The sequence below is a fragment of the Bufo gargarizans genome, chromosome 6 (genome assembly GCF_014858855.1).
Source record: "Bufo gargarizans isolate SCDJY-AF-19 chromosome 6, ASM1485885v1, whole genome shotgun sequence".
Taxonomy (NCBI): domain Eukaryota; kingdom Metazoa; phylum Chordata; class Amphibia; order Anura; family Bufonidae; genus Bufo; species Bufo gargarizans.
In genome coordinates, this window is record NC_058085.1 from 374,364,412 (window position 1) to 374,392,193 (window position 27,782).

The 27,782-nt window shown below is 48.7% G+C and overlaps 1 protein-coding gene across 2 annotated transcripts in view; it reads right to left on the bottom strand.

The window, feature by feature from the left end:
* Positions 1 to 2,868: 2,868 nt before the first annotated feature.
* SHOC2 (SHOC2 leucine rich repeat scaffold protein) overlaps positions 2,869 to 27,782 on the bottom strand; it is a 45,368-nt gene continuing 20,454 nt past the window's right edge. For both annotated transcript variants that reach the window (XM_044297849.1, XM_044297850.1), the window contains 7 exons: positions 17,759 to 17,896; positions 13,535 to 13,665; positions 10,258 to 10,446; positions 8,402 to 8,524; positions 4,600 to 4,737; positions 4,300 to 4,417; positions 2,869 to 3,788 (listed from right to left, as the gene is read on the bottom strand). In XM_044297849.1, coding sequence (XP_044153784.1) covers positions 3,580 to 3,788; positions 4,300 to 4,417; positions 4,600 to 4,737; positions 8,402 to 8,524; positions 10,258 to 10,446; positions 13,535 to 13,665; positions 17,759 to 17,896 — 1,046 coding nt within the window. In that variant the 3' untranslated portion in view covers positions 2,869 to 3,579. The remainder of the gene's footprint in view (positions 3,789 to 4,299; positions 4,418 to 4,599; positions 4,738 to 8,401; positions 8,525 to 10,257; positions 10,447 to 13,534; positions 13,666 to 17,758; positions 17,897 to 27,782) is intronic.

Here is a 27,782-nt window from a genome sequence, read left to right on the forward strand (position 1 = left end):
GTATCGGCCTACAGCAGGGCATTGTGGGAGTTGTAGTTTGACAACAGCTGGAGGGCCGCAGTTTGAGGATGCCTGGACTAGAGAGAGTAGGAAAAGTAGAAGCCGACACCTTTCAAGGGAAGATGGTTGTCAGAGAGATCGGCCATAAAATGCTACAATATGGAAACCAGACCGTAACCAAGAATAGAGCGGAAATGACGCCTTTACTTCCAGGAACTGGGGTTCTCCTTGTATAGCATTAGAGGGAAAAAAATACTAAAAACATGGCTGCCTTTTGTTATTTCCAAAAACAGCGCCGTGGCTGTCCATGGGTGATGTCCGCTCAGCCTCTCTGAAAAGGAATGGGCTGACCGAGCTGTAATGCCACAAAACAACCTATGGCCAGGCGTGGTGCGGTTACTGGAAAAATCGCCATAAAACCATTAATGGGCCCTGTTCACATTGTATGGATTAGGTCTACAAAAACGTGCGGTATTACAAGACAATGTATCTGGCGGGCGATCATGTGGGCTGCTTCTCCATGGAACTGCGGAGGAGAAGCCAAGTATAGCGCTCTGCCACCGCCGGCGGTCCCAAAGAGAGGAATGGAGCGTCAGCGTACAAACCCACCCACCATCCATAGAGACACAAGACCCCCCCCACTTACATGAGGGCTCCCCAGTGGTTGGCTCCCATCGATCAGACACAACCCCTTTAAAAGGAAAATCCCATTACCTATAGACTAGAAATAATTTGTGGGTGCAAAATGCGTGGAGGGAAGGATGGAATCACGTTCTGTACAGAATTTACATTTCCAACCATCTGACAAACACATTTCTTCCCATCGATAACGGGCCACACATGACGGCGAGTAGCAGACATGAAAGTCAAAAAGTACTTTAAAAAAATAAATAATTGTAACACTGGGGGGGGGGGGGGGGGGCTTGTGTATGCCGAAACACGTCAGCTCCAATCAGTAGGATCAACAGCGAGCTGGAGCCAATGTGGTGACAAGATGCGCCTGAGGTCAAAGTCACAAATGGCGCTGAAGTGAATGGGAACAGTTCTAGGCATGATGAGACTTTCACGGTGTCCAACAAAAAGAAGCAGAATCTGAAAATAAGTATATATAACGCGTAGTGTAGTATACAGGGGCCACAAGTCAGGAACCCATTTATTTCACCGTTGGGATGATGCATTTAAAGGGCCAGGCGCTGCAAATTATCTTGGCCCAAATCAGAAGAAAAAAAAAAAAAAGTGTTTCTGAGCACCGCTTACAATCATGACGTTTAAATCAGCGAGAAAAATGACATTCTCTGGTCTGAACTACTCGACGTGCAAACTGGCGCCATTCTGCATATTATTTATAGGGGCACTAAGAACAGCAGCTACCCTAACCTTTCTACATCTGAGGTCTACCTTCACCCTAAAAATTAAATATATAACCATTTCCCAATGTATTAAAAAAAAAAAAAAAAAAAACGCAACTGTGCAAAAAAAAGGCCTTAATTCAAAATTTTCTACAGCTTCTATGCAGACTGTATGTCTCCATGGTAACAGACTAAAACAATCTATAGTCTGATCCTATAGTCCTATTTCCTTCCATCTCTTCTCTACGTGTGGCTATCCTACCAAAGGCATGCTAGCACAAAGTAGGGGTATATGGAAAAAAGTACGAGACTGCAAGTCCGACACTACAGAGGGTCTGTTCGTAGTCTGTTACCATAGAGACAAAACCTGCAAATGAGCTGTAGAGACAGATTTTTTATTTATTTTTTACAAAAACACCTACTGCAAATTTGCTTCACTTTTAAGTTTAGATTTATAGACAAAAAGAAAATAGATTGCAAAGTTGGAGAAAAAAAAAAAAAAAAAAAAAAAAAAAAAGGATCTGTGTCTCCATGGTAACAGACTACAAACAATCCCTGTAGAGTCTGTTCCTATAGTCATATTTCTGTCTATCTTCCCTCAGTACAAAGTAGGGGTAACAAAAGTATGAGGTTGCAAGACTACACAAAATCTGTTTGTAGTCTGTAACCATGGAGACAATCTGCATAGGAGCTGTAGAGAAAAAACAAAAGTATTTTTTTTTTTTCAAAAACACTTACTGCAAAGTTGCTTAATTTTTCTGTTTGGATTAAGCAGGCAAAAAAAATACGGCCTTAAAGTCTTCATATTGGGAAAAACTATAACGATGTGTATGCATTTGATATGTTAGGCAAAATTTTGCAGAAATGTGGCACGCTTCCATAAACTGAGAAAAGAAAGGAGGGGGCGATATGGCGGGGGAGGAGGCGATATGGCGGGGGGGGGGAGGAGGCGATATGGCGGGGGGGGAGGAGGCGATATGGCGGGGGGGGGAGGAGGCGATATGGCGGGGGAGGAGGCGGCGATATGGCGGGGGAGGAGGCGGCGATATGGCGGGGGAGGAGGCGGCGATATGGCGGGGGAGGAGGCGGCGATATGGCGGGGGAGGAGGCGGCGATATGGCGGGGGGAGGAGGCGGCGATATGGCGGGGGAGGAGGCGGCGATATGGCGGGGGAGGAGGCGGCGATATGGCGGGGGAGGAGGCGGCGATATGGCGGGGGAGGAGGCGATATGGCGGGGGAGGAGGCGATATGGCGGGGGAGGAGGCGATATGGCGGGGGAGGAGGCGATATGGCGGGGGAGGAGGCGATATGGCGGGGGAGGAGGCGATATGGCGGGGGAGGAGGCGATATGGCGGGGGAGGAGGCGATATGGCGGGGGAGGAGGCGATATGGCGGGGGAGGAGGCGATATGGCGGGGGAGGAGGCGATATGGCGGGGGAGGAGGCGATATGGCGGGGGAGGAGGCGATATGGCGGGGGAGGAGGCGATATGGCGGGGGAGGGGCCTCTGCTTCAAGTCCAGACTAAAACAGGAAAAAAAAAAAGTAAATCACAGACTGAGCCGACTCCACAGGAAGCAATTTCAAAAAAGCTCAAATCGTGGTCAAACAATACAGTGATTCACCCAGACTATAAACAATGTAACGAAAAAAAACATACATTTATATAATAAGTTAGAGCAGATACAACTCATACAGCAGATCTAGGCTCATAAGCCGATGACCCAACAGGGAAGAAGAGATTTACTCAAAATTCATTGGCCGTTGCAATTTCTGGAAAAAAAATATGTTTTTGAACACATGACAAACTGAGCTCCAATAGTAACACAGAATCCTGACGATCACTGCAAAATAATACCTGCGACCCTTAAAAACCGTGCTGGAAATTCAGATAACAATGACCTTAAAAAAAAATAATATATCTATATTTATATATATGTACAAAAAATACACCAAATTCAGCAAAGGAAAAAAATTCAGACAAGCAATTGATATTTTCTTACATAATAATAATAATAAAAAAAAAATCTAAATGGCTATGATTCCTCTATTAGCAAAAACACAGAATGCAGTCTTATTAAATTTGCCTTTTTCATTACATATACATATTTCATATATATATATATCTATAAACATACACATCTATATCGTCCGGCCTCGTCCTGGGATATAGACGTATGTACATCGACACGACATGGATGCGCTTTGTACAGTGTATGGGACTGGTATGTTTAGACCATGGCACGATAAGGACCTTGCATTTTCAGGAACTGGATGATGAAGGACGGGCCCCCGGCCACGATCTGCGGCGGGAGGTGGCTGAGGGGACAGTTCTCGATGCTCATGATTGATAACTTGCTGCACAGGGCGAGCTCGAAGGGCAGGCCGTGCAAATTGGGGTTGTCGTTCAGATACAGCTCCTCTAGGTTCTCCAATGTACCTGGAAGAAGACAACAGTTATCACCCGTTATCTGTGGTGTTACATAGGACTGCAGGTGACATCTACTACATTATCTGTACACAGAGAGGTATCACTGTGTTATCTGTGGTGTTACATAGGACTGCAGGCGACATCTACTACATTATCTGTACTCAGCGAATTATCACTGTTATCTGTGGTATTACATAGGACTGCAGGTGACATCTACTACATTATCTGTACACAGAGAGGTATCACTGTGTTATTACATAGGACTGCAGGTGACATCTACTACATTATCTGTACACAGAGAGGTATCCCTGTGTTATCTGTGGTGTTACATAGGACTGCAGGCGACATCTACTACGTTATCTGTACACACAGAGTTATCACTGTGTTACATAGGACTGCAGGTGACATCTACTACATTATCTGTACACACAGAGTTATCACTGTGTTATCTGCAGTGTTACATAGGACTGCAGGTGACCCATTTCATTGAGTGTCCAGGGTGACACAGGTAGTCACTAACCTATCTCCTCTGGAAGATGCGTCAGGAGGTTTTCCCCGAGACCGAGGTGCGTCAGGTTGGTCAGGTGGCCAATGCCTCTCGGCAGAGTTGTCAGCTGGTTGTTTGTCAGCACCAGTTTCTGGTAAAAATATAGAATTGATAATCAGTGGGTGCAAGCCCAGAAGATTGGTGGCGGTGGGGTATGTGCAGTACAGTGGTGCTCATTAGAGTAGGACCACAACCAGATCCATCCACTACCGCAAGCCTTCCATGAGGGGCCACACTGTACAACATCTCAGGGGCCACGCTGCACTGTGTTACCTGCAGGTCTTTCAGATAGGCAATCTCATTGGGCAGCGACTCCAGTTTGTTTTCCTCCAGGTCCAGCTCCCTCAGTTTGCGCAGATTCCCGATCCCATGTGGAAGTTTTTTTAATAGATTGTTTGATAGGATTAAGACCTGTAGGAATAAAGAGGTGACGGGGTCAGAAGGGCGTGACAAATGCGGTCCCAACAATGGAGTATCATATTAGGGGGCTTTGGGTCGGCAGTCCCTGGCCTGACAACTCTGTGGGGCCCATCTCCGCCCCAAACTTCCATTGTTGGTTTTCAGTCACATTCATAGAGTAAAAGCGCAGTGTTGCAGCGAGACGCAGTGCGGAGCTAATAACGTACAGCGAGGCGCAGCGTGATATGCGGGATTTAACGCCAGCACCGCCAATGATCCAGAGCAGTCGGCATGAAGAGAAGACGGAGGCGGCGGACGACAGCATGGTGCACTGAGCACCACACGGAACGCGGAGCACTGCGCTGGAAAGGTTCAGCAGTCAGGCGCTGCCGTGACAGTGCTGCTTCAGGCCTGCTCGTCATCAGTGCCGCCTGCAGGCTGAAGGGCGAGTTATGTAAGGGGCAAAGTGGGGCGGGGAGTGCCAATCTGCCGGTGTGTGCAGTTACTTGACCACTGAATTTAGTGACCTTTCAAAAATCAGCATGGCCAAAGTGAGGAACGGCTCTTCAGGTCTTCTCTCCTGCTGCCCATGGGGGCTTCTCAGGAGGCAGATACCGTACGTTTCGCCCCAAAAGTAGGGGGGAATTGCCCCTGCGTCTTATGGGGCGAATGCTAATGCTCATTAGTACCGGAGGACCAGGAAGCGCTCTGTGACCCCACACTGTGCACGCCGCTTCACAGCACAGCCGATAGCAGGAGGAAGACAGCGCGCAGGCAGTGAGGAGCGCCGCGTCCAGGAGCAGGAGAGGCGAGTGATTTATTACATTTATTAAACATGAGGCTGATCTGAGACAATGGGGCTATCATGATAGGCAATGGGGGCTACACAGGGCTGGTATAAGGCAATGAAGGCTGCTGGGGGCTAATATGAGAGGCAGTGAGGGCTGATATGAGGTCTGAATGGGGGTCATTCACATTGGAGTCTGAGCTGAAGTCTTGTTGGGGTCTTATTAACATTGGGGGTCTGAATGGGGCCGTTAGCTGAGGTCTAATGAAAAATATTTTTTTCTTATGGTCCTCCTCTAAAATCTAGGTGCGTCTTACGGGCCGGTGCGTCTTATAGGGCGAAAAATACGGTAAGTGGCAATGCAAAACTATCACGAAATTCACTGTTTATGTAATTGCCTCCAAATGATAACGGCACTGCTGTAATCGTAAGTGAAAATAAAAAACCCTGTGTGTTAAATATTCTATACCTCGTTTAATCATCCTCCCAATAGTAACCCTTAAAAAGGACGATTAACCACTTCCCTACCGCCATATGACTATAAACGTCAGAAGTAGATTTTAAAAAAGGCACACACCCTGTTTATTCATCTCTTCATGTGACCGCAAAAAAAAATTAAAAAATTAAAAAAGTGTTCAAAATGTCACACAGACACCAATAAAGGCTACAGATCGCCCCCACAAAAACTGGGCCCTCACACAACTCTGGGGGTCAAAATGTGGTGATGCAAAGAAAAAAGTTATCTTTTTCCAAATATTAAATTTTTTACGGTATTAAAACACCCAAAAAATAAAAATTACATACAAATGATGTGTTGTTAAAAAATCTGACTGACCTGGAGAATGATGGTAACAGGTCAGTTTTACCGCATAGGGAACGTTGTAAAAACAAATCCCATACAACTATGTCGCAATTGTTTTTTTTTTTTCCATTTTCATCCCATTTAGAATTTTTCCAGTTTTCCCCTACATCATATGAGATATTAAATGGTGCTATTAAAAAGTGCAACTTGTCCAGCAACAAACAAGTCCTCATATGGCTATGTGAACAGGCAACAACAGCTACAGGGGGCAGTGTAACCACTGGAGGGGCTACAGGGGGCAGTGTAACCACTGGAGGGGCTACAGGGGGCAGTGTAACCACTGGAGGGGCTACAGGGGGCAGTGTAACCACTGGAGGGGCTACAGGGGGCAGTGTAACCACTGGAGGGGCTACAGGGGGCAGTGTAACCACTGGAGGGGCTACAGGGGGCAGTGTAACCACTGGAGGGGCTACAGGGGGCAGTGTAACCACTGGAGGGGCTACAGGGGGCAGGGTAACCACTGGAGGGGCTACAGGGGGCAGGGTAACCACTGGAGGGGCTACAGGGGGCAAGGTAACCACTGGAGGGGCTACAGGGGGCAAGGTAACCACTGGAGGGGCTACAGGGGGCAAGGTAACCACTGGAGGGGCTACAGGGGGCAGTGTAACCACTGGAGGGGCTACAGGGGGCAGTGTAACCACTGGAGGGGCTACAGGGGCAGTGTAACCACTGGAGGGGCTACAGGGGGCAGTGTAACCACTGGAGGGGCTACAGGGGGCAGTGTAACCACTGGAGGGGCTACAGGGGGCAGTGTAACCACTGGAGGGGCTACAGGGGGCAGTGTAACCACTGGAGGGGCTACAGGGGGCAGTGTAACCACTGGAGGGGCTACAGGGGGCAGTGTAACCACTGGAGGGGCTACAGGGGGCAGTGTAACCACTGGAGGGGCTACAGGGGGCAGTGTAACCACTGGAGGGGCTACAGGGGGCAGTGTAACCACTGGAGGGGCTACAGGGGGCAGTGTAACCACTGGAGGGGCTACAGGGGGCAGTGTAACCACTGGAGGGGCTACAGGGGGCAGTGTAACCACTGGAGGGGCTACAGGGGGCAGTGTAACCACTGGAGGGGCTACAGGGGGCAAGTGTAACCACTGGAGGGGCTACAGGGGGCAAGGTAACCACTGGAGGGGCTACAGGGGGCAAGGTAACCACTGGAGGGGCTACAGGGGGCAAGGTAACCACTGGAGGGGCTACAGGGGGCAAGGTAACCACTGGAGGGGCTACAGGGGGCAGTGTAACCACTGGAGGGGCTACAGGGGGCAGTGTAACCACTGGAGGGGCTACAGGGGCAGTGTAACCACTGGAGGGGCTACAGGGGGCCGGGCAGTGTAACCACTGGAGGGGCTACAGGGGCAGTGTAACCACTGGAGGGGCTACAGGGGGCAGTGTAACCACTGGAGGGGCTACAGGGGGCAGTGTAACCACTGGAGGGGCTACAGGGGGCAGTGTAACCACTGGAGGGGCTACAGGGGGCAGTGTAACCACTGGAGGGGCTACAGGGGGCAGTGTAACCACTGGAGGGGCTACAGGGGGCAGTGTAACCACTGGAGGGGCTACAGGGGGCAGTGTAACCACTGGAGGTGCTACAGGGGGCAGTGTAATCACTGGAGGTGCTACAGGGGGCAGTGTAACCACTGGAGGTGCTACAGGGGGCAGTGTAACCACTGGAGGTGCTACAGGGGGCTTTAAAACTGCTGAGAGTGCTTTAGGGGGTGGATGATAAAAAACTGAGAAAAGTAAAAGGTCTTACAGAGAAACACCGCAGAGAAGAGACGAGTCTGAAATAACATTGTGGTCTGCTTCCAGTGGAGGAGATCAGAGGACACGCCACTGGATGTAATAGGTAAGTAGTGCTGTATTGTCCTGTATGTGCAGAATTTAATGTTCCTCTAAATACGTCTAGCGCACTATGGCTGGGGGAGGGGGGGGATACCGTGTAGTATATTGGCATGGGGCCCAAGCTTGGTGAACAGCCCTAGGCCTTTGGGCCACTTAATCTGCCCCTGGGTGGGAAAGCCCTGTACCTACCTCAATGGAGACCAAGCCGGACACATCCTCTGGGATCTTGGTCAGCTGGTTAGTAGCCAGGTTCAGCTCCACCATGCTTGTCCACGTCCCAAAGTCCAGGGGTAGAGAAGTCAGCTGATTGTCCTGTGGGTCGGAAACCGCAACTATGAAGGTGACGGATATTGGTGTAATACGCATCAATACATCTAGTGTGGATTTCAGCCTGCTCCCAGACGACACCAGACCAAGCGCCATCCATTCTGGCCATCACGTCCACCAGCTATTTCTACGTGGCTGCGGCAGGCTTTGTTTTTTGTTAGACGGTTGCATTTAACTTGAAAGAAAACCTGTCACCGGGATTTTGTGTATAGAGCTGAGGACATGGGTTGCTAGATGGCCGCTAGCACATCCGCAATACCCAGTCCCCATAGCTCTGTGTGCTTTTATTGTCTCAAAAAACCGATTTGATAGATATGCAAATTCACCTGAGACAAGTCCAGCGTGAAGGAGTCCAGCACCGCCCGGCATCCTCCGAATCTCCTCCTTGCTCCCCGACGTCAGAAAGCTAGAGCGCTGTAATCTTGCGATGTGCAGTTTGTTCCCCGAGGCTGATGCCAGCACAGGGAAGGAACACTATGCCGACACCGCGCATGCGCTAGCTCGCACATCGCGAGATTACAGTGCTCTAGCTTTGTGATGTTGGGGAGTAAGGAGGAGATTCGGAGGATGCAGGCGGCGCTGGGCTCCTTCACGCTGGACTCCTCTCAGGTGGGTTTGCATATCTATCAAATCGTTGTTTTTTTTTTTATAAAATAAAAGCACACAGAGCTATGGGGACTGGGTATTGCGGATGTGCTAGCAGCCATCTAGCAACCCATGTCCATATATATTTATATTTTTTTATGAAAAAAATATTACATTTTCTTTCTTTACTCTAATTCTGAAACCCTTAACTTTGTTGGCGATGCAGTATTTCTTGGGACCATTTTGGGGTGCATGTGACTGATTATATTTCATGGTGCGACCAAAAGCAGTAATTCTGAGGTTGGGAATCCATTTCTTCTATATTTTGGACATTTTTAGACCCCACGATAAAGGGTATTCCTTTTATTGTTTACACTGTCTAAATATTAAGGCTAGGTTCACACCTGAGCGTTTTACAGCGCGTTCCTACGCGCTGTAAAACGCTCAGCAGGCAAAAAACAATGTTTCCCTATGGGCATGGTTCTCACCTGAGTGTTTTACAGCGCGTACGAACGCACTGTAAAACGCCCTACGCCCCAAGAAGTACAGGAGCTTCTTTGGGGCGTCTTGTCGCGCGCTCCCGCCCATAGATTCATTGGATGCCTCTGTATTCAATCACACAGACGCGCGTACTACGCGCGTTTCCAGAATAAAAAACGCCCCCAAAATATGCCCGATAAAAACGCCTGTAAAAAGCGCTTATCGAATACGCTCAGGTGTGAACCCAGCCTAAATGAGAAAAAGGGGGATTTTCCTATTTTTTTTTTTTTATATTTGAGTTTAATACATTTTTTCTAAAAAAAATAACTTTGGAATAGGTTGATAGCTTTACTAGGCCCCTGGTGCCCTGACAACTGATTGGCACCCAGCAATTGCGTCACTGGGCAATAGTGGGACAGGGGCAGCACCTGCTCAGTTGACTGCAGCATGGGAGGGGTTAAGTCCACAGAGGTTTCTTTCATCTCCGCCATAAGGGCACCCGTGACTGATTGGCAGCCACGTGCCGTCTCCCGTGGGTGCAGTTTGTGATCCAAGTGCTGCACAGGACAGGCAGATAATCCCACCACCGGCACCCCACTGCAGTAATGGTGGCCGGGGGGGGTTACGAGCACAGACGACAGAGGCGCACTCACCTTCATGTTCAGCTTGCTTAATACTTTCGCTCTGGAGAAGATTCCAAACGGGATTTTATTAATGCGATTATGCTCCATATTGAGGGAGTAAATAGTGGAAAACTGGGACGGGCCGCCCACGGGGTAAGACTGGAAACAGTTCCGGGCCAGGGTCAGGCTAGTCACCTTCACCAGGCTGGAGAGGAGGCCCTGCGGGGTACAAGAGCGTGTGAAGGGTTAAACCGCCGCTCAATCACAGAGTGTAATGAAAAGTTCTGAAATGACACAAAGTAAATCCAATTCCTCAGCGGTTTAAAAAACCCCGCTTGCTATCAGTGAACGCTACCATTATGTACAATTACAGATTTAAAGGGGTATTCTCGTGCCATTAAAAAAAGACCCATATCTATCCTGTGCTACGCCTGCATCCAGGCAGGAATCAGGGGACAGAAATGGGGAAACCCTTTAAATCCAGGTCTAGAAAGTGAGAGGAACCTCCTCATGATGGGATTGTCTACGGAAGGACACTGCAACAAACCCTCAGCTGTGAACCCCCGTGGTAGGTCAGGATGGATTCGTCACCTCACGTTCGGAAACTATAAATTCTGACGAGGAGCAAAGATCTTATAAATGGTGATGAACTAACGCAGCGCATGGTTTTAGTCTGCTGCTCTCTAATATGCTTTATGCGTAAGCTTCTCACTTTTTAGGGCCTCTGCTTGCTGGCAGTGAACAGAAGCATCACCATTTACTATTAGAGGCTGGAAACCCTTATAGACCTGGTACTTCTCACTGCTGAAAGTTTGTTACAATTACATCCACTTTTGACAATCATCCCTGGCGGAGGGAAGGAGGAACTCCACCAGATCTTTCTGCGGTCTGGCCCCCCAAAGCTGACAATCTGATGACGAGGATGTGAATGCGTGCCCTAGGTGTGTCTACGTAGAAAATTTCCTACAATAAAGGGTTTCAACAGAATGCCCTTTAAGGAGGAAAAAAACAAAACACTGCTCAAATGGAAGTGACTCACAATGGAGTGAAGTGGAAAGCGAAAGCCGAGAAGACCCCTCCACACACCACCCAATCTGCAGTCAGGGGTGTCGTACTGTCACTTTAAAGCCAAATTCAAGGTTAATATACAAAGGCCAGTTAAGGCTACTTTCACACTAGCGTTCGGGGCTCCGCTTGTGAGTTCCGTTTGAAGGCTCTCACAAGCGGCCCCGAACGGATGTAAAGTCAAAACGGATCCGTTTGCACTATCATGAACAAAAAAATGCAAACGGTAATGCAAACGGATCCGTTCTGAACGGATACAAGCGTTTTTGCATTATAGGTGCGGATCCGTCTGTGCAGATACCAGACGGATCCGCACCTAACGCAGGTGTGAAAGTAGCCTAACCCTTTAGTCTTAAAAAGTATTCACATCTCTCTAAGCCTCTCCTGTAAAGGAATGTGGAAAAGCAAGCATTTAACCCCGTAACTGCTGCATGGTGCCATATAGCAGAAGACTACATGCCATTTCTCTTCACGTCTACCGGCAGATCTGGGGTTAAACCTGCAGAAATCTTTTAGCAAGAAAACATGCACGAGAGGGGGAGGCCGAGAGGGAACGAGAGCGCTGCCGTCTGTAGCAGCAGATCTAGCGTTAGGGCGTGTGCACGGGAGGGAAGAATTATTGGCAATTGCTGCAATCATGACTAATTTATGAAGCCATTTGCAGAAAATTCTACTTCCCGTGTTGACAGTAAATGTTATACGCCTGAAATACGGGGAAGGTCGGGGGGCAGTAAAAGCGTGAGCAAAAATAACATAGGATAAACTCATCCAACCCTCATTTATATCACATATAGAAGTAACCACAAAAAAGGGGATACCTTATTTATCCTGTACTGATCCTGAGTTACATCCTGTATTATACTCCAGAGCTGCACTCACTATTCTGCTGGTGCAGTCACTGTGTACATACATTACTTATCCTGTACTGATCCTGAGTTACATCCCGTATTATACCCCAGAGCTGCACTCACTATTCTGCTGGTGCAGTCACTGTGTACATACATTACTTATCCTGTACTGATCCTGAGTTACATCTTGTATTATACTCCAGAGCTGCACTCACTATTCTGCTGCTACAGTCACTGTGTACATACATTACTTATCCTGTACTGATCCTGAGTTACATCCTGTATTATACTCCAGAGCTGCACTCACTATTCTGCTGGTGCAGTCACTGTGTACATACATTACTTATCCTGTACTGATCCTGAGTTACATCCTGTATTATACTCCAGAGCTGCACTCACTATTCTGCTGGTGCAGTCACTGTGTACATACATTACTTATCCTGAGTTACATCCTGTATTATACTCCAGAGCTGCACTCACTATTCTGCTGGTGCAGTCACTGTGTACATACATTACTTATCCTGTACTGATCCTGAGTTTAATCCTGTATTATACTCCAGAGCTGCACTCACTATTCTGCTGGTGCAGTCACTGTGTACACACATTACTTATCCTGTACTGATCCTGAGTTACATCCTGTCCTATACTCCAGAGCTGCACTCACTATTCTGCTGGTGCAGTCACTGTGTACATACATTACTCATCCTGTACTGATCCTTTACATCCTGTATTATACTCCAGAGCTGCACTCACTATTCTGCTGGTGCAGTCACTGTGTACATACATTACTCATCCTGTACTGATCCTTTACATCCTGTATTATACTCCAGAGCTGCACTCACTATTCTGCTGGTGCAGTCACTGTGTACATACATTACTTATCCTGTACTGATCCTGAGTTACATCCTGTATTATGCTCCAGAGCTGCACTCACTATTCTGCTGGTGCAGTCACTGTGTACATACATTACTAATCCTGTACTGATCCTGAGTCACATCCTGTATTATACTCCAGAGCTGCACTCACTATTCTGCTGGTGCAGTCACTGTGTACATACATTACTTATCCTGTACTGATCCTGAGTCACATCCTGTATTATACTCCAGAGCTGCACTCACTATTCTGCTGGTGCAGTCATTGTGTACATACATTACTTATCCTGTACTGATCCTGAGTTACATCCTGTATTATACTCCAGAGCTGCACTCACTATTCTGCTGGTGCAGTCACTGTGTACATACATTACTTATCCTGTACTGATCCTCAGTTACATCCTGTATTATACTCCAGAGCTGCACTCACTATTCTGTCAGTCGCAGTAAGTTGCAGACTGTCTCGGTATACACTGGCTGCTCTGTATTTCCGTAGCCCGGGCCCCTCCCGTCTATTCTCACCTCGGGTAAAGTGGATATATTGTTATTCTCCAGGTTCAGCTCGTCCAGTTCGCTGCATTTCGCTAACGAGCGCGGAATCGCCGATAGCCGGTTGTATCGCAGTCCGAGGCGGTTCAGGCTGGAGAGATTTCCTAAGGAGACAGAACACAGGCGTGAGATCAGGACGATGGGAAAGATGGCGGTCGATTCCAATGACCAACGACCCGAAACGGTGACGCTCAATGACTCGCAGAGGGGGGGCAGCAATGTCTGCTCATTAGCATATATAAAACCCCTCCCCCTCCATTCACAAGCATGCAAGCCTGGGCAAGAATGCAAGAATGGGTGCGGTTCTGCTTCAATGGGGCATGGAGCAGTGACCCATCGGTCCATGGTACACAAAGTGTTAATGTCTGCGCTCCGCGGGCGAGGTCTGCAGTCGAGACACAGAGACCCGGGAAATAACGGATTACGTGTGAAGAGCTGTTCAGAGGGGCCGTCTGCCCCGACACGAAGCGAGGCAAGAGGCGACACGACGGCCGCTAAGCCTTTCAGCCATGTTCGCCTCCCCTGGTAGTGGGATTATCAGTGTCTGGGGGGAGGGGGTGATGTCATAAAGGGGTGGAGCCTATAATACTCTAACAAGGTTAATGAGGCATGGAAGAGATCCCTCAAAAGGGGCCCGCTCTCCAGGCCTTCAATTGAAACTCTTCCCACCATTACTGACCAGTAGAGCTGCACGCCTGGCGCCATATGCAGATGAGTTCTCAAGTGCCCGCTGGGCGTGTCCGGGTCCATCAGCGCCAGTTCACTGACCCAGGTGACGCCCTCCGCCTCCCCCACAGCACTTCCCTGTTCTGGAGCGGGGTCCCAATTATTGCTGCACAGGCACCGATCCTGGTGTAATGGCCCCCGTCATCACGTTCTACAGTTACTTGGCCAACGCAGCAGCGACGATGCCAAACAGAGGGCACATGACGGCATGAAGTTACATTGTGGCGCATGCACAGGAAATGAAAACGTGAATCCTCTCTGCCCAGAACTGCGCACGTGCCAGCGCTCTGCTGTATACAGGGGCGTACGTACGACAAAGGCGTCATCTGCGTCAGCCATAGGAAGAGGGGTTGGATCAGCGCCGATACGCCAGGACACCTGCACAGGTCCGATTCGCCCAACGGACACTTGAGAACCAATTTGCATAAAATACGGGAGTTTCTAAGGTAAATTACCTGTATAGGGCACCAAGACGGCTGGGGGTCCGACATGCCGCGCCTAGGTATGGCAGCTTTGTTGTATTATGTGGACCCTGCAGGGGGGTCCCAATTCAGGATCCCAGAGACATAATGTTGACGGCCTGTCCTCAAGAAAACCCCTTTAATAAAGCTTAAAGGGGTTGGACACTTTCTGCTTATTGCTGATTGATGTGTTTGTGAGATGATTACACGGCACTTCCTAAACTAGTGTTTGCTGAAATTCTGCCCCATTTCCTATATTTCATGAGGTATGCCCCCCCCGTCCACAAAATGGCTGCTGATGGAGGGTCATGTGACCAGGCAAAAGACCCTCCATCAGGACCCTCTGTGGACAGGGGGAGGGGGACATACCAAATATAGGAAATGGGGCAGAACCTCCTGAAATCCTACATTAGTGTCAAACAATCATCTTACATACACATTGGTCAACGGGAGCCAGAAAGTGGACAACCCCTTTAACCACTCTACAGCCTTCACATTTCAAATCCTCTTCATTTTTAAGATCTCTGCTTCCTGTAAGTGAATGAGAACACTCTTGCTTCCATTCAGTGGCAGCAAAGCTGCACACAGAACGTCCTGCTCTCCGCGGACGACATTGTATTCAGTGCAGACAAAGCTGAAAACATCAACAGCTGCTGCACAAATCTGTTACAATGTATCAGTCTGGACGCTCACAGAGCACTTCCTATTCTGGATACAATTGGATCCACTTCTCGGCAGGACTAGAGATATACAGGTTTACTGTCTCTGAATGTATACCATGTTCTCATTCACAGAAAGCAGAGATATTCAAATGGAGAGGAAGTGACCATGCCTACCAGCACGCCGCCGACACCACTTATACCTGCGTGTCGGGGGTTCTGGCGGCCGGTAGCAATGGGGACTCATGACTATGGATTGTCCCCTACCCACAGCGACCACCGGGGGAGCCATAGTCTGATATGACAGAGCTTAAATTGTGTTTTTATTCACCGTTATTTGCAAGACCTCTGCTTACAGTCAAAGAAAGTGAGCATCCATTACATCCAGAGGCTGAAATCTTTTCCTGCTTTGCATTTGGAGGATGAAAACCTATACAAAACCATCACTGCTGGCAGGTTTGTTACACTGTATCAGTGTGGTCAATTCTGTCAGCTATACCTACCAACAGTGCAAATCTCATCTGCTCTGAATGTCAGACTGACAGCTCATTATATATATATATATATATATATATATATATATATATATATATATATAATACATTGTAACAAACCTTCAGCAGAACAAGACTAGAATGGATTTAAAGCCCTGGGATGCACAAAATTACTGTCCTTGCTTACTGACAGCAAGCAGAGTTCTAGAAAAAGGCGAGGAATATAGATTATATGAAAGAGGTGACACTTTTGAGCCCTATTGCCGGCTTGGACTGTCCCTTTAAGGCGACAAACCTCACGAAGCTGCTGACAACCTGTAACGTTGCGCTCATATCAGGACTTCACCGCAGGTTTGTCATTTACCAAAATACAGGGTTGTGACATTGCCGGGGACAGTGTGGAAACCACAATAATGTTGTCACTCCCTCCCTGTGGGTCTCCAGAGGAGGAAGCAGGTGAGAAACGACAGTGCGAGCACCAGAGCAGGGCTAGACATGGCGCCAACACTGCCGGAGTATGCCGCCCATCAGCATCATGTGGACGATGGAGTCAATGCCAAGGAAACGGCATCCTCGGACCAGCAATCTGCAGAGGCCGCACACTGGGCACGTGTCATGGGACCGGGCACATGCATTACCCGTGCGGTTCTGGCACGGACCCCGGGGCGGCCATTACTGCCAGATGAGCAGTCAGTCATTGGGCAAAGGGAATAAAAACCCAACCCAAAACGACTGAACTGAAGACGCCCCGATGCCTCCTGAGCGGATCGCTCTCCATTCAGAATGCATGGGGATATGCCTGATCAGCTCTTTTCCGGTATTGAGCCCCTGCGACGGAACTCAGTGCCGGAAAAGAAAAACGCTAGTGTGAAAGTACCCTAACGTGAAGCCTATCAGAAAGAAAGATTTGAGCCAATGTACCATCTCTGCTTCCAGTCAGTGAATGGCAACAATCCTGCTTACAACCACAAAGACAGAAAATGTCTAGAACTTCTGAAAATTTGTTAAAAATCCGTTTTGTTGTTGCAGATTTCACAATTTACGTAAGGCTACTTTCACACCTGCGCTTTCCCTTTCCGCTATTGAGATCCTTTGGATCATTGGATCTCAATAGCGAGGAAAAACGATTCCGTTTTGTCCCCGTTCATTGTCAAAACTGAACTGAACGAAACGGAGTCACCAGAATGCATTCCATTCCGTTTGGTTGCGTTCAGCAGCGTTTTTCTGTCCGCCATGTGGTGCGGAGCAAGACAGATCGGTCATGACTCACAATGTAAGTCAATGGGGCGGATCCGTTTTCTCTGACATAATAGAAAACGGATCCGTCTCCCATTCCGTCTTGGCTATTTTAAAGATAATACACCTGGATCCGTTCATGACAGATGCAGACGGTTGTATCATCAGAATGGAACCCGGCCTTCTACTTCTCACAGCTGAGGGCTTGTTACAATTGTATCCTTTGTGAGATAATCATCAGCTGCACAGATCTCCTTCCTGTCCAGATTCTTGTTACAATGTGTCAGTGCAGAAAAAAAATGTATCAATCCAGGATGCTCATCTAACAGAGAACTCTAGATTAGATACAAATGTAACAACCCCACAGCTATGAGAAATATTAGACTGATTGGCTATGGTAACCTGAGAATGTAAAGACGTGTGTCCAAATTCACTGACAGCAAACAGGGAACGTTGCAGAACCTTTAATTCCCCAACACGGGATGGCCTAATGTCTCATATTGCGGACGCAGCCCCAACAGATGCATGGATTTTCCAGCATTGTAAGTTCCTTTATTTTAAAGGGCCAGTAAAGCCAGCAGCAGATGCATGTCATACAGCGCCCCCCAGAGGTCTCCTCACCTATTGTCTCTGGCAGGTCCAGGAGCTCGTTGTGCTGCAGGTCCAGGTTGGTGATCTGGGTGCAGTTGCCGATCTCTTTCGGAAGGTGTTCCAGCTGATTGTGGGCTACGTCCAGCGTGATGAGATTACACAGCTCCCCTGCGGAGACACAGAAAGCAAACTGAGGACGAGGAGAAGCCGCAATCACCGGGTGCAGAGCGCGGCCGCGGCACGCCGTCTCCTAATGCTCAGTTTTCAGCCACGCGCTGGATTTTCATTAGTGTTGTTTGGACGAAAATTACAATGTTAATCCCAGATAAGAGCAGATTACACACAGGCTGCCATTTTAATCTAATCATTTGGTAAATAAATGCGCCACAGCGGCCAAAATCCCAGAATACAGAACAAGAGAAATCACAGGGCAAATATTAAAAGGGAAAGGCAACCTCCAAATACCAGATTAAATACAGGATAAAAAGGAGCTTTCCAGGAGTTCAATACCGATGTAGGACATCTCTCCAGAGCTGCACTCACTATTCTGCTGGTGCAGTCACTGTGTACATACATTACTTATCCTGTACTGATCCTCAGTTACATCCTGCATTATACTCCAGAGCTGCACTCACTATTCTGCTGGTGCAGTCACTGTGTACATACATTACTTATCCTGTACTGATCCTGAGTTACATCCTGTATTATACTCCAGAGCTGCACTCACTATTCTACTGGTGCAGTCACTGTGTACATACATTACTTATCCTGTACTGATCCTGGGTTACATCCTGTATTATACTCCAGAGCTGCACTCACTATTCTGCTGGTACAGTCACTGTGTACATACATTACTTATCCTGTACTGATCCTGAGTTACATCCTGTATTATACTCCAGAGCTGCACTCACTATTCTGCTGGTGCAGTCACTGTGTACATACATTACTTATCCTGTAATGATCCTGAGTTACATCCTGTATTATACCCCAGAGCTGCACTCACTATTCTGCTGGTGCAGTCACTGTGTACATACATTACTTATCCTGTACTGATCCTGAGTTACATCCTGTATTATACCCCAGAGCTGCACTCACTATTCTGCTGGTGCAGTCACTGTGTACATACATTACTTATCCTGTACTGATCCTGAGTTACATCCTGTATTATACCCCAGAGCTGCACTCACTATTCTGCTGGTGCAGTCCCTGTGTACATACATTACTTATCGTGTACTGATCCTGAGTTACATCCTGTATTATACTCCAGAGCTGCACTCACTATTCTGCTGGTGCAGTCACTGTGTACATACATTACTTATCCTGTACTAATCCTGAGTTACATCCTGTATTATACTCCAGAGCTGCACTCACTATTCTGCTGAACAAAAGTAATTTAGTGATAGAACTTTCTATGTAAATTATTGCTCTACGACCGTCATCTCGTCTGTAAATCACAGGAAAATATTAGCATTTCCCGATGCCAATAACTACATGAATTGACGGCTCCCAGGATATAAAACAGAGGTGTGTGGTGCACTGCACTGCACTGAAGGGGGGGGGGGGGGGCAGAGATTAGAGGTTTTGTGCATCTTGTATTTTATTACATTTGCTGTATATTTTTAAACAACTCTTTATAGGGGTCGGTCAGTTTACATGTCTGGTAACAGCGCATGCAGCAAGTAAAGATAGTTATCAAACTATCGGCACCGACATGCAGGTGGAGGCTGCGCTGGGAGGGGCCCCCCATTCACTTATACTGGGGAGGGACTGTGCATGCGCTAGTTCCCCTCTCCGTCTCCAGTATAAGTAAATGGTGGCGACTGATGGACGGGATCCTCCATCAGCGTCCATGTTGACAGTGCAGCTGTTACAATAAACTGACCTCTAAGTGTCAGTCTGCACTGTAGTTCTGGCTTTCTACTTGTGAACTAAGGCGACATGAATACACAATATGGCGGCGCCTCCTAGAAAAGGCAGAGGTGTAGTGTATGAATTCGGCCTCCCGCCATCACACTGCATTCTACAACATGAAGTAACCATCGGCATCTAGAGAAACTGCATACAATGATCTAGTAGTAACCACACTGCAACAGACCAGACTATAGTCATATCGGCTCAGTCTGCTGCGTCTCCAGCAAGACGTCTTCAAGAAGTGCCAGGCTGGGGGGTAATGCAATGACAAAACTGGTGAGCCCGCCCTGCCGCCGTACAGGGGAAGACAGAGTACTGCAAGGAGTGTCTGAAAAGTTGTCTCTAGGCCAGTGTCAGAGCGGTAAAATTTTACAGAATTTATGCATTGCTTTCAAATCTGTGCATCAGTCACAATTATAATGACAAATTCCAAGCTGCCTATAGCCACCACTAGGGGGAGCTTAGGAGCTTACTGCATACTGTGTTATTACCTAGGCCTGCAGCCACCACTAGGGGGAGCTCAGGAGCTTACTGCATACTGTGTTATTACCTAGGCCTGCAGCCACCACTAGGGGGAGCTCAGGAGCTTACTGCATACTGTGTTATTACCTAGGCCTGCAGCCACCACTAGGGGGAGCTCAGGAGCTTACTGCATACTGTGTTATTACCTAGGCCTGCAGCCACCACTAGGGGGAGCTCAGGAGCTTACTGCATACTGTGTTATTGAGGCCTGCAGCCACCACTAGAGGGAGCTTAGGAGCTTTCTGCATACTGTATTATTATTGAGGCCTGCAAACCACTAGAGGGAGCTTACTGCATACTGTGTTATTGAGGTCTGCAGCCACCACTAGGAGGAGCTCAGGAGCTTACTGCATACTGTGTTATTATTGAGGTCTGCAGCCACCACTAGGGGGAGCTCAGGAGCTTACTGCATACTGTGTTATTATTGAGGCCTGCAGCCACCACTAGGGGGAGCTCAGGATATTATTGCATACTGTGTTATTACCGAGGTCTCCAATCACCACTAGGGGGAGCTCAGGAGCTTACTGTATACTGTGTCATTATTGAATATATAAACACTATGCAGTGCGCTCCCTCTAGTGGTGGCTGCAGGCAGATACATTTTGACCTCTACAACTATGCAGGTGATTTGGAGCTAAACCGCAATAAAAACTTAAATCACAGTAAGAATTAATCCCCCTTAGGCCTAGTTCACACGACCGTATGGCTTTTTCAGTGTTTTGCGGTCCGTTGTTCCGTTCTTTGTTTCCGTTTCTCATCCGTTTTTCCATTCCGTTTATTGCGGAACCATTGACTTGAATGGAGCCACGGAACGTGATTTGCGGGCAATAATAGGACATGTTCCAACTTTCAACGGAAAAAACGGAAACGGAATGCATACGGAGGACATTCAGGTTTTTTTGCGGAACCATTGAAATGAATAGTTCCGACGGACCGTATACGGAACACAAAAAAGGGCCCGTACACTCGCAAAAAACACGTTAGTGTGAACTAGGCCTTATACTGTAGGACCCAAGAAACCTCTTTTCTGTTGCTCCTTGCGGCACTCTTAGGATTTCTACACCAGTTTGGAGGCAGGACAGGGGGAGGGGGGGAGGGGGGGAGGGGTGGCGGCATGGCGGGCTCGCCAGGGAGGGTAGCCCACTTCTCATTTTTTGTCTGTAGTAGCTATTGACAAAGCTTCCCGACGGAGCCTCTCACTGCAGTGATAGAACACAAGGAGTCCGATGCAAAACGGTGGCTGAGAATCGGGACTAAAGATCAAAATGGAATTGAAAAGTGTGCTGCAATTATAAACAGCGCGATTCAGGTCAGAACAATGCGCCAAAATGACTAAAAAAGTAGAAAAACTGACACGACAAGCAAAGAGTGCAAAACAAAGAAGCAAACAATAATGTAAGACAAGGACAACTAACACGTTTCAGGCCTGAACAATACTGAAGTGGTGGAAAACGGATGTAAGTCAGGAGCTAGCGGCATATAATAGTCTAACGTGAAGCAGGAGTTACAAGACGTGGTATAAAAAGGCCAACACGAGTGATCAACGCGTTTCAGCACTTAAAGGGGTTGTCCAGTAATTTACAAGTGATGACCTATCCTCAGGACGGACCACCACTATCTGAGCAGCAGGGGTCTGACTTCGGACACCATCACTGAGTACTGGGTGGAGCTGGTTACCCCAGCACCGTTCATGTCACCGGGGGCAGCGCTGCGGTCACCAGCTCTGTCCTCTACACAATGGACGGAGCTTCTCAAACAGCTGAGGCTGGCTGTATAAATAGCAGAAGTCTGAAGAACTCCAAGTGCTAGCTGCTAAGTAATGATTGGAAACGTGCAGCACTAACGCATTTCAGGCCTGCATCAGTAACTTAGGAACCAATTTTCTGATGACTCCCAAAAAGCAATAGAAACTGACCACCCAAAAAATCTGCCCCTGAATCAGGTAAGGAGGGCGCCTACTAAGGGACTGGAACGGGTGCTGGTGAGAACATGGCGTGGAGCGCGTACTGCAGCTACCTTCACGGGGAGATCTGTCATAGTGGGAGCTGCAGCAGGAGCGCGCAGGATGCGGAGTGGGGGGGATTTTCTGGGCTGCACATCTGATGGAAAGTGGCGGCCGGGGTCAGGCAGCTGCGTATCAGGAGGTCACAGCAGTTCCCACCATGAAACCGCAGTTTGATGGCAGGAAGCACATCCCAGGCATTGTGCTTTTGTTTGGGGGCTCTCTGTGGCGGCTGCGGCACACGGCATGGATCTGGCATATGATCGGCTTTGTAGTGGCGCAGTGTGATCGGTGCTGTACCCAATCTACACCGCGGGGAGGGGGCAGATAATATACCATAAAGCGGGGTTATAGAATTATACGGCACACGGAAAACGTTGACTAAGTATTTAGCAGACCGGCTTCCTGCACATATTTAGTGCTTAACGGAGAGTCATCCTGGAGGCGCCGTCCTCGCCATACGTGCTCCATTTACAGCAGGCGGCACTCCTCTATACAAGGCTTAAAGGGGTGGTCTCCTCATGGACAATGGGGGCATATCGCTAGGATATGCCCCCCATTGTCTTCTAGGTGCGGGTCTGCACCTATATTGAGAACAGAGCCCTGCAAGTGAAGGAGGGTGCACTGCGCATGCGCAGCCGCCCTCTATTTCCTATGGGTCCCCAGAGGACCTTCACACATCAGAAAATAGAGGCATATACTAGCGATATGTCCCCATTGTCTGAGATGGGAATGCCCCTTTAAGTATCAGAGCGCCCACTCCGTTTTCGTCACTGTGTGTCATCTCACCTCTATATGTCTAGACTAAAGCCGCCCCATGTTTTGGGGGGGGGGTCTACCATCTTGGATGTCTACTATAGCGTTGGTGGGGGGATGCGACGCTGTTCATGTCACCGTCCGCACTTTGTCCGGTAATGTCCCGCTCCTCACAGAGACCGATTGCTTCTGGAGCGTATGATGAAGCAATCTCAAGATCCTGACGCTGGGAATCTACTTTACGTCAGTGGAAAAGAATTTTTATCCTGCACCAAAGCGGAGACTCCAGAGGGGGGTCAGCGCTCGGCGAGATTACAGCATTAACCCTCCGCTGCCCGGCCGCAGATGTCCTTATAATGAAGGGGATCATATAAATCTTTTGGATTGTGAGGGGAAAAAAAATGCCATTCACCGTTTTCCTGACCGCACCAAAAACAGGCATGTCCATTCTTCACGGGGTTAAAACATGGACGCCACGGCAGGAGTCTGCTTGTGGTTAAGTGCCATTTAATGGAGGTAAACCAAGAGCGGGACCGCGGCAGAAACCAAGGCGTCCTGACGGTCTCTGCAGCTGGATGTGTGGCAGACTCTGACATTGTCCGTGGTGTGAACATCGGTCTAATTCAGCTCTAATTTAGCACTTGGCCCTTTAAGAACGGAGCTGCCACCCTTAGAGGATAGGATACATGTGTCAGTCTCTAAGCCCATAGAAAGCAACAAAGTTGCGGAACGAATCCGGATCCATTCATTCTCTATGGGGCCGGAAGAGATGCGGACAGCACACAGCTCCCAAAAAAAAATAGAACATGCTCTAATTGCGGACAAGAGGCAGTTCTATGGGGTGCCGGCCGGGTGTATTACGGATCCGCAATAGACTACGGACGCGTGAATGGACCCTTAAAGGGGAAGTAGCGGTCTGTCATACAACATTCATCTAGGAAGGAATGCAGAGACGGCGGAAAAACTTCCTCCTCGAATGTATCGCGAGCGGCTTCCTTGTTTACAGTGAGGTCGTTAATGGCGGACTCTGGACGTGACGTGATCAGCCACCTTCACTTCTAAACCACGACATCAGGCCCACAGCCAATACGGTGACATTCTACACCGGGGGTCAGCAGCCTCCAGCTGTGGTGAAACTACAACTCCCAACATGCCCCATTCACTCCTAAGGTAGTTCTGAGAACACTCAAGCATGCTGGGAGTTGTAGTTTTACCACAGCTGGAGTAAGATGCCTGCTCTATACAATGACCAGAGGTGAAGGCCCCCCATATACGTGTGCGGGGAGCTCCTGACAGATGCCGGCGGAGACCAAGAGCGGCTGACCCCAATATTCAAGCCCGATGCTTCAATGGCAGTGGTCTGCATTCTGCAGTTATTTTATCTTTTTGCGGAACGGACATACGGACGCAGATGATCCGTGCGTCCTACACTTGGTTGCAAAATGCAGACCATGGACCCATTGAAGTCAATGGGTCCACAGAAAATGCGGATGCGACACAGACAATATCTGTATTTCGTGGACCCCAAAATACATAGTGGCGTGCATGAGGCGGTTAGATCTAGTTCTATTCACTATACCCAGAGGAAAAACTCAGCGTTACACAGACCCCGAATGTCACATCTATTCCTATGATGATATAAATATATACAAAATATATACACCCCCCCCCCCTCTCTCCTCTCGTTTGTGTCAGTCTACACTGTAGTTTTGGCATTAGATTCAAGCATCAGGATGAGCAGTGATGAGCGTTATGGAAATGTAAGGAGGCAATGAATAAATCTGGTAGATCAGGCCGACACATTATACAAGAGGCCGAAATGATAACGCCATGGATTACAGAGGCACCGCTGGACCACGCGCCGACACGGGGGGGGGGGGGGCACCGCTGGACCACGCGCCGACACGGGGGGGCACCGCTGGACCACGCGCCGACACGGGGGGGCACCGCTGGACCACGCGCCGACACAGGGGGGCACCGCTGGACCACGCGCCGACACAGGGGGGCACCGCTGGACCACGCGCCGACACAGGGGGGGGGGGGGGCACCGCTGGACCACGCGCCGACACAGGGGGGGGGGGGGCACCGCTGGACCACGCGCCGACACGGGGGGGGGGGGCACCGCTGGACCACGCGCCGACACGGGGGGGGGGGGGGCGGCACCGCTGGACCACGCGCCGACACGGGGGGGGGGGCCACCGCTGGACCACGCGCCGACACGGGGGGGGGGCCACCGCTGGACCACGCGCCGACACGGGGGGGGCACCGCTGGACCACGCGCCGACACGGGGGGGGGCACCGCTGGACCAGCAACGGGCACGGAGGCACCGCACCACCTGCAAAGACACTGCATGACCAATGACGCTTGCTGGAGCAGTGCAGCCCCTTTATACTGAGGACCACTGGGGATCCAGGGGCTCGGACATGGATACTACAGGGACAGCATCAATGTGCATTCCTGAAAAAACCCTTTAAGGGCCAGTTAAAGGAATATTTCCATCTTATAAAGTGACCGCTTATGGCTAGGATAATTCCATCGCTCTATGATCGTCGGTGGGGGTCCGCAGTGCTGACAGCTAAAGGATTGGGCAAGGAAAGGCTAAGGCCACTAAATCAGCGCTGCAGCCCCTTCATTCTCAGGACTGTGGGGGTCCCAAAGGTCAAACAGAAAAAGATAGCGAGCAGAGAGAAACGTGCTGTAAATAAAGGGTAATCCGGGTATAATGAAAAGTTCTGCTGCTTTTTAACAGACCATACAATTCCTCATGGTTTCAAGACCACTGCTTGCTATCAGTGAATGGGAACATAAAGAGGCTGAACTCCTATAAAAGATCTAATACTTCTCAAAGCAGAAAGTGATAAAATAGCCTGGACTCCAGACTGATACACTGTAACAAACAGGGCTACAGAGAAACCTGTGCTGCTCAGGTTCACTCAGAGGACTGATACACTGTAACAAACCCTCTGTAAAGTTTTGAGAAGGAATGCACAGGTTTTCAGCCTCTGGATGTAAACAAGAATGTTCCCATTCATTGACGGCAAGCAGAGATGGAAATGGCACAGAACCAAAACACAGTCTATTAAGAAGTTGAAAACGTATTCTGACCCATCACTTCTCACAGCTGAGGGTTTGCTACAATTGTATCCAGTCTAGACAACTGTGCACCAGATAAACACATCACCAGTGCAAATCTCGCTCTCCAGTTTGTTACAATGTATCAGTGCAGATAAATGTATCAGCCTAAAGCTCAGTCCCTATAAAACTGTATCCAACCCTCAGCTGTGACAAGTTATTACCATTTGCACAGATTTTAAACGTATGGCTATAAGAAATGACAGCAAGCAGAGATCTTGAAAACCGTAAGGAACCAAAACAGTCTATTGCAGAATGTTTCTTTTTACACAAAGATGAAGCAGAAAATCCCACTAACGCGTCCTGAACGGCGACCTGTATACCGGATACGTGAAAACTGCCCCTGATCCTGCTCCGTCATTACAGGCGACATTTGTAACTTTACGCCTGAGAACGGCCTCCTACCCCACAGTCCCGACCGGCGTGCCGCGCTTTGTAATCCGAGATACTTTTCCTGTTCTATTAAGAGGCAGGAAGTTCCTATTCTTGATTTGTCGATGGGGGCGAGAGGACGCAGAACATTCACCCAAAATTCACTGCTAGTTCAGACGTCCTGCAGCGGCTGCCGGCGCCTCGCTGATCCCCCAATATCCATCTGCAATCTCAGCGCAAATACACAATCGTCCTGGGATTGAAAGCTGAAGAAATTTGGCAAAACTTCACCCTTAGGATCACATCCTATACTCTAGTCACACCCAGAACTGCACACGAAGCCTCTACCAGTCAGCTAGCTCCATTGAGGTGCCCGGTGGAAGAAACAGGCCTCCCCTCGGGCCACACATTTTATCAATAAATGCACTAGAAAGTAGTAGATTAGGAAATTCCAACTGGCGAACAGTCAAATTGTAAATGCAGCTCTGGATGGGACTGGAGTACAAGACATGTTAACGATTAGGAAGGAAGAGCAAAGTGTACGACTTTAGCACCAGATTACCTGGAAGTTTCTGATGCTCCCATGACACATTAAAGGGGTTGTCTCACGTCAGCAAGCGGTATTTATCGCGTAGCGTCAGGCTACTTTCATACTAGCGTTATTCTTTTCCGGTATTGAGTTCCGTCCTCGTGGCTCTACACCGGAAAAGATCTGATCAGTTTTATCCTAATGCATTCTGGATGGAGAGCAATCCGTTCAGTATACATCAGGATGTCTTCAGTTCAGTCACTGTACGGTTTTTGGAAGGAGAAAATACTGCAGCATGCTGCGGTATTTTCTCCGTTCAAAATTCCGGAATACCGGCATTATTTTACATTGAAATGCATTAATGCCGGATCCGGCCCCAAGTGTTCCGGCAAAACGGACCCGGTTTTGCGGTCTGCGCAGACCTTTCAAAATGTGAAAAAGATAAACACCAAATCCGTTTTTCCGGATGACAACCAAAGAGACAGATCCGGTATGGCAATACATTTGTGAGACGGATACGGATCCGCATCAGTCTACAAATGGTATCCGTTTGCAAACAGATTGCCGGCAATGAAACTGCCTACCGGAATCCAGCGACGCTAGTGTGAAAGTATCCTTAAAGGGGTATTCCGGTTAGATTAAGTTATCCTCTATCCATTCCCTAACTATTAGTTGGCTGGGGGTCCTACTGCTTGGACCACCACCGATCACGAGAACGGGAGTCCAGTATCCCCCCTGAAATGAACGAAATGGCCGGTTCGGCATGTGTGCTGCTGCTCCATTCATTTCTATGGGAGTTCCGGAAATAGCCGGATACACAGCTCCATTA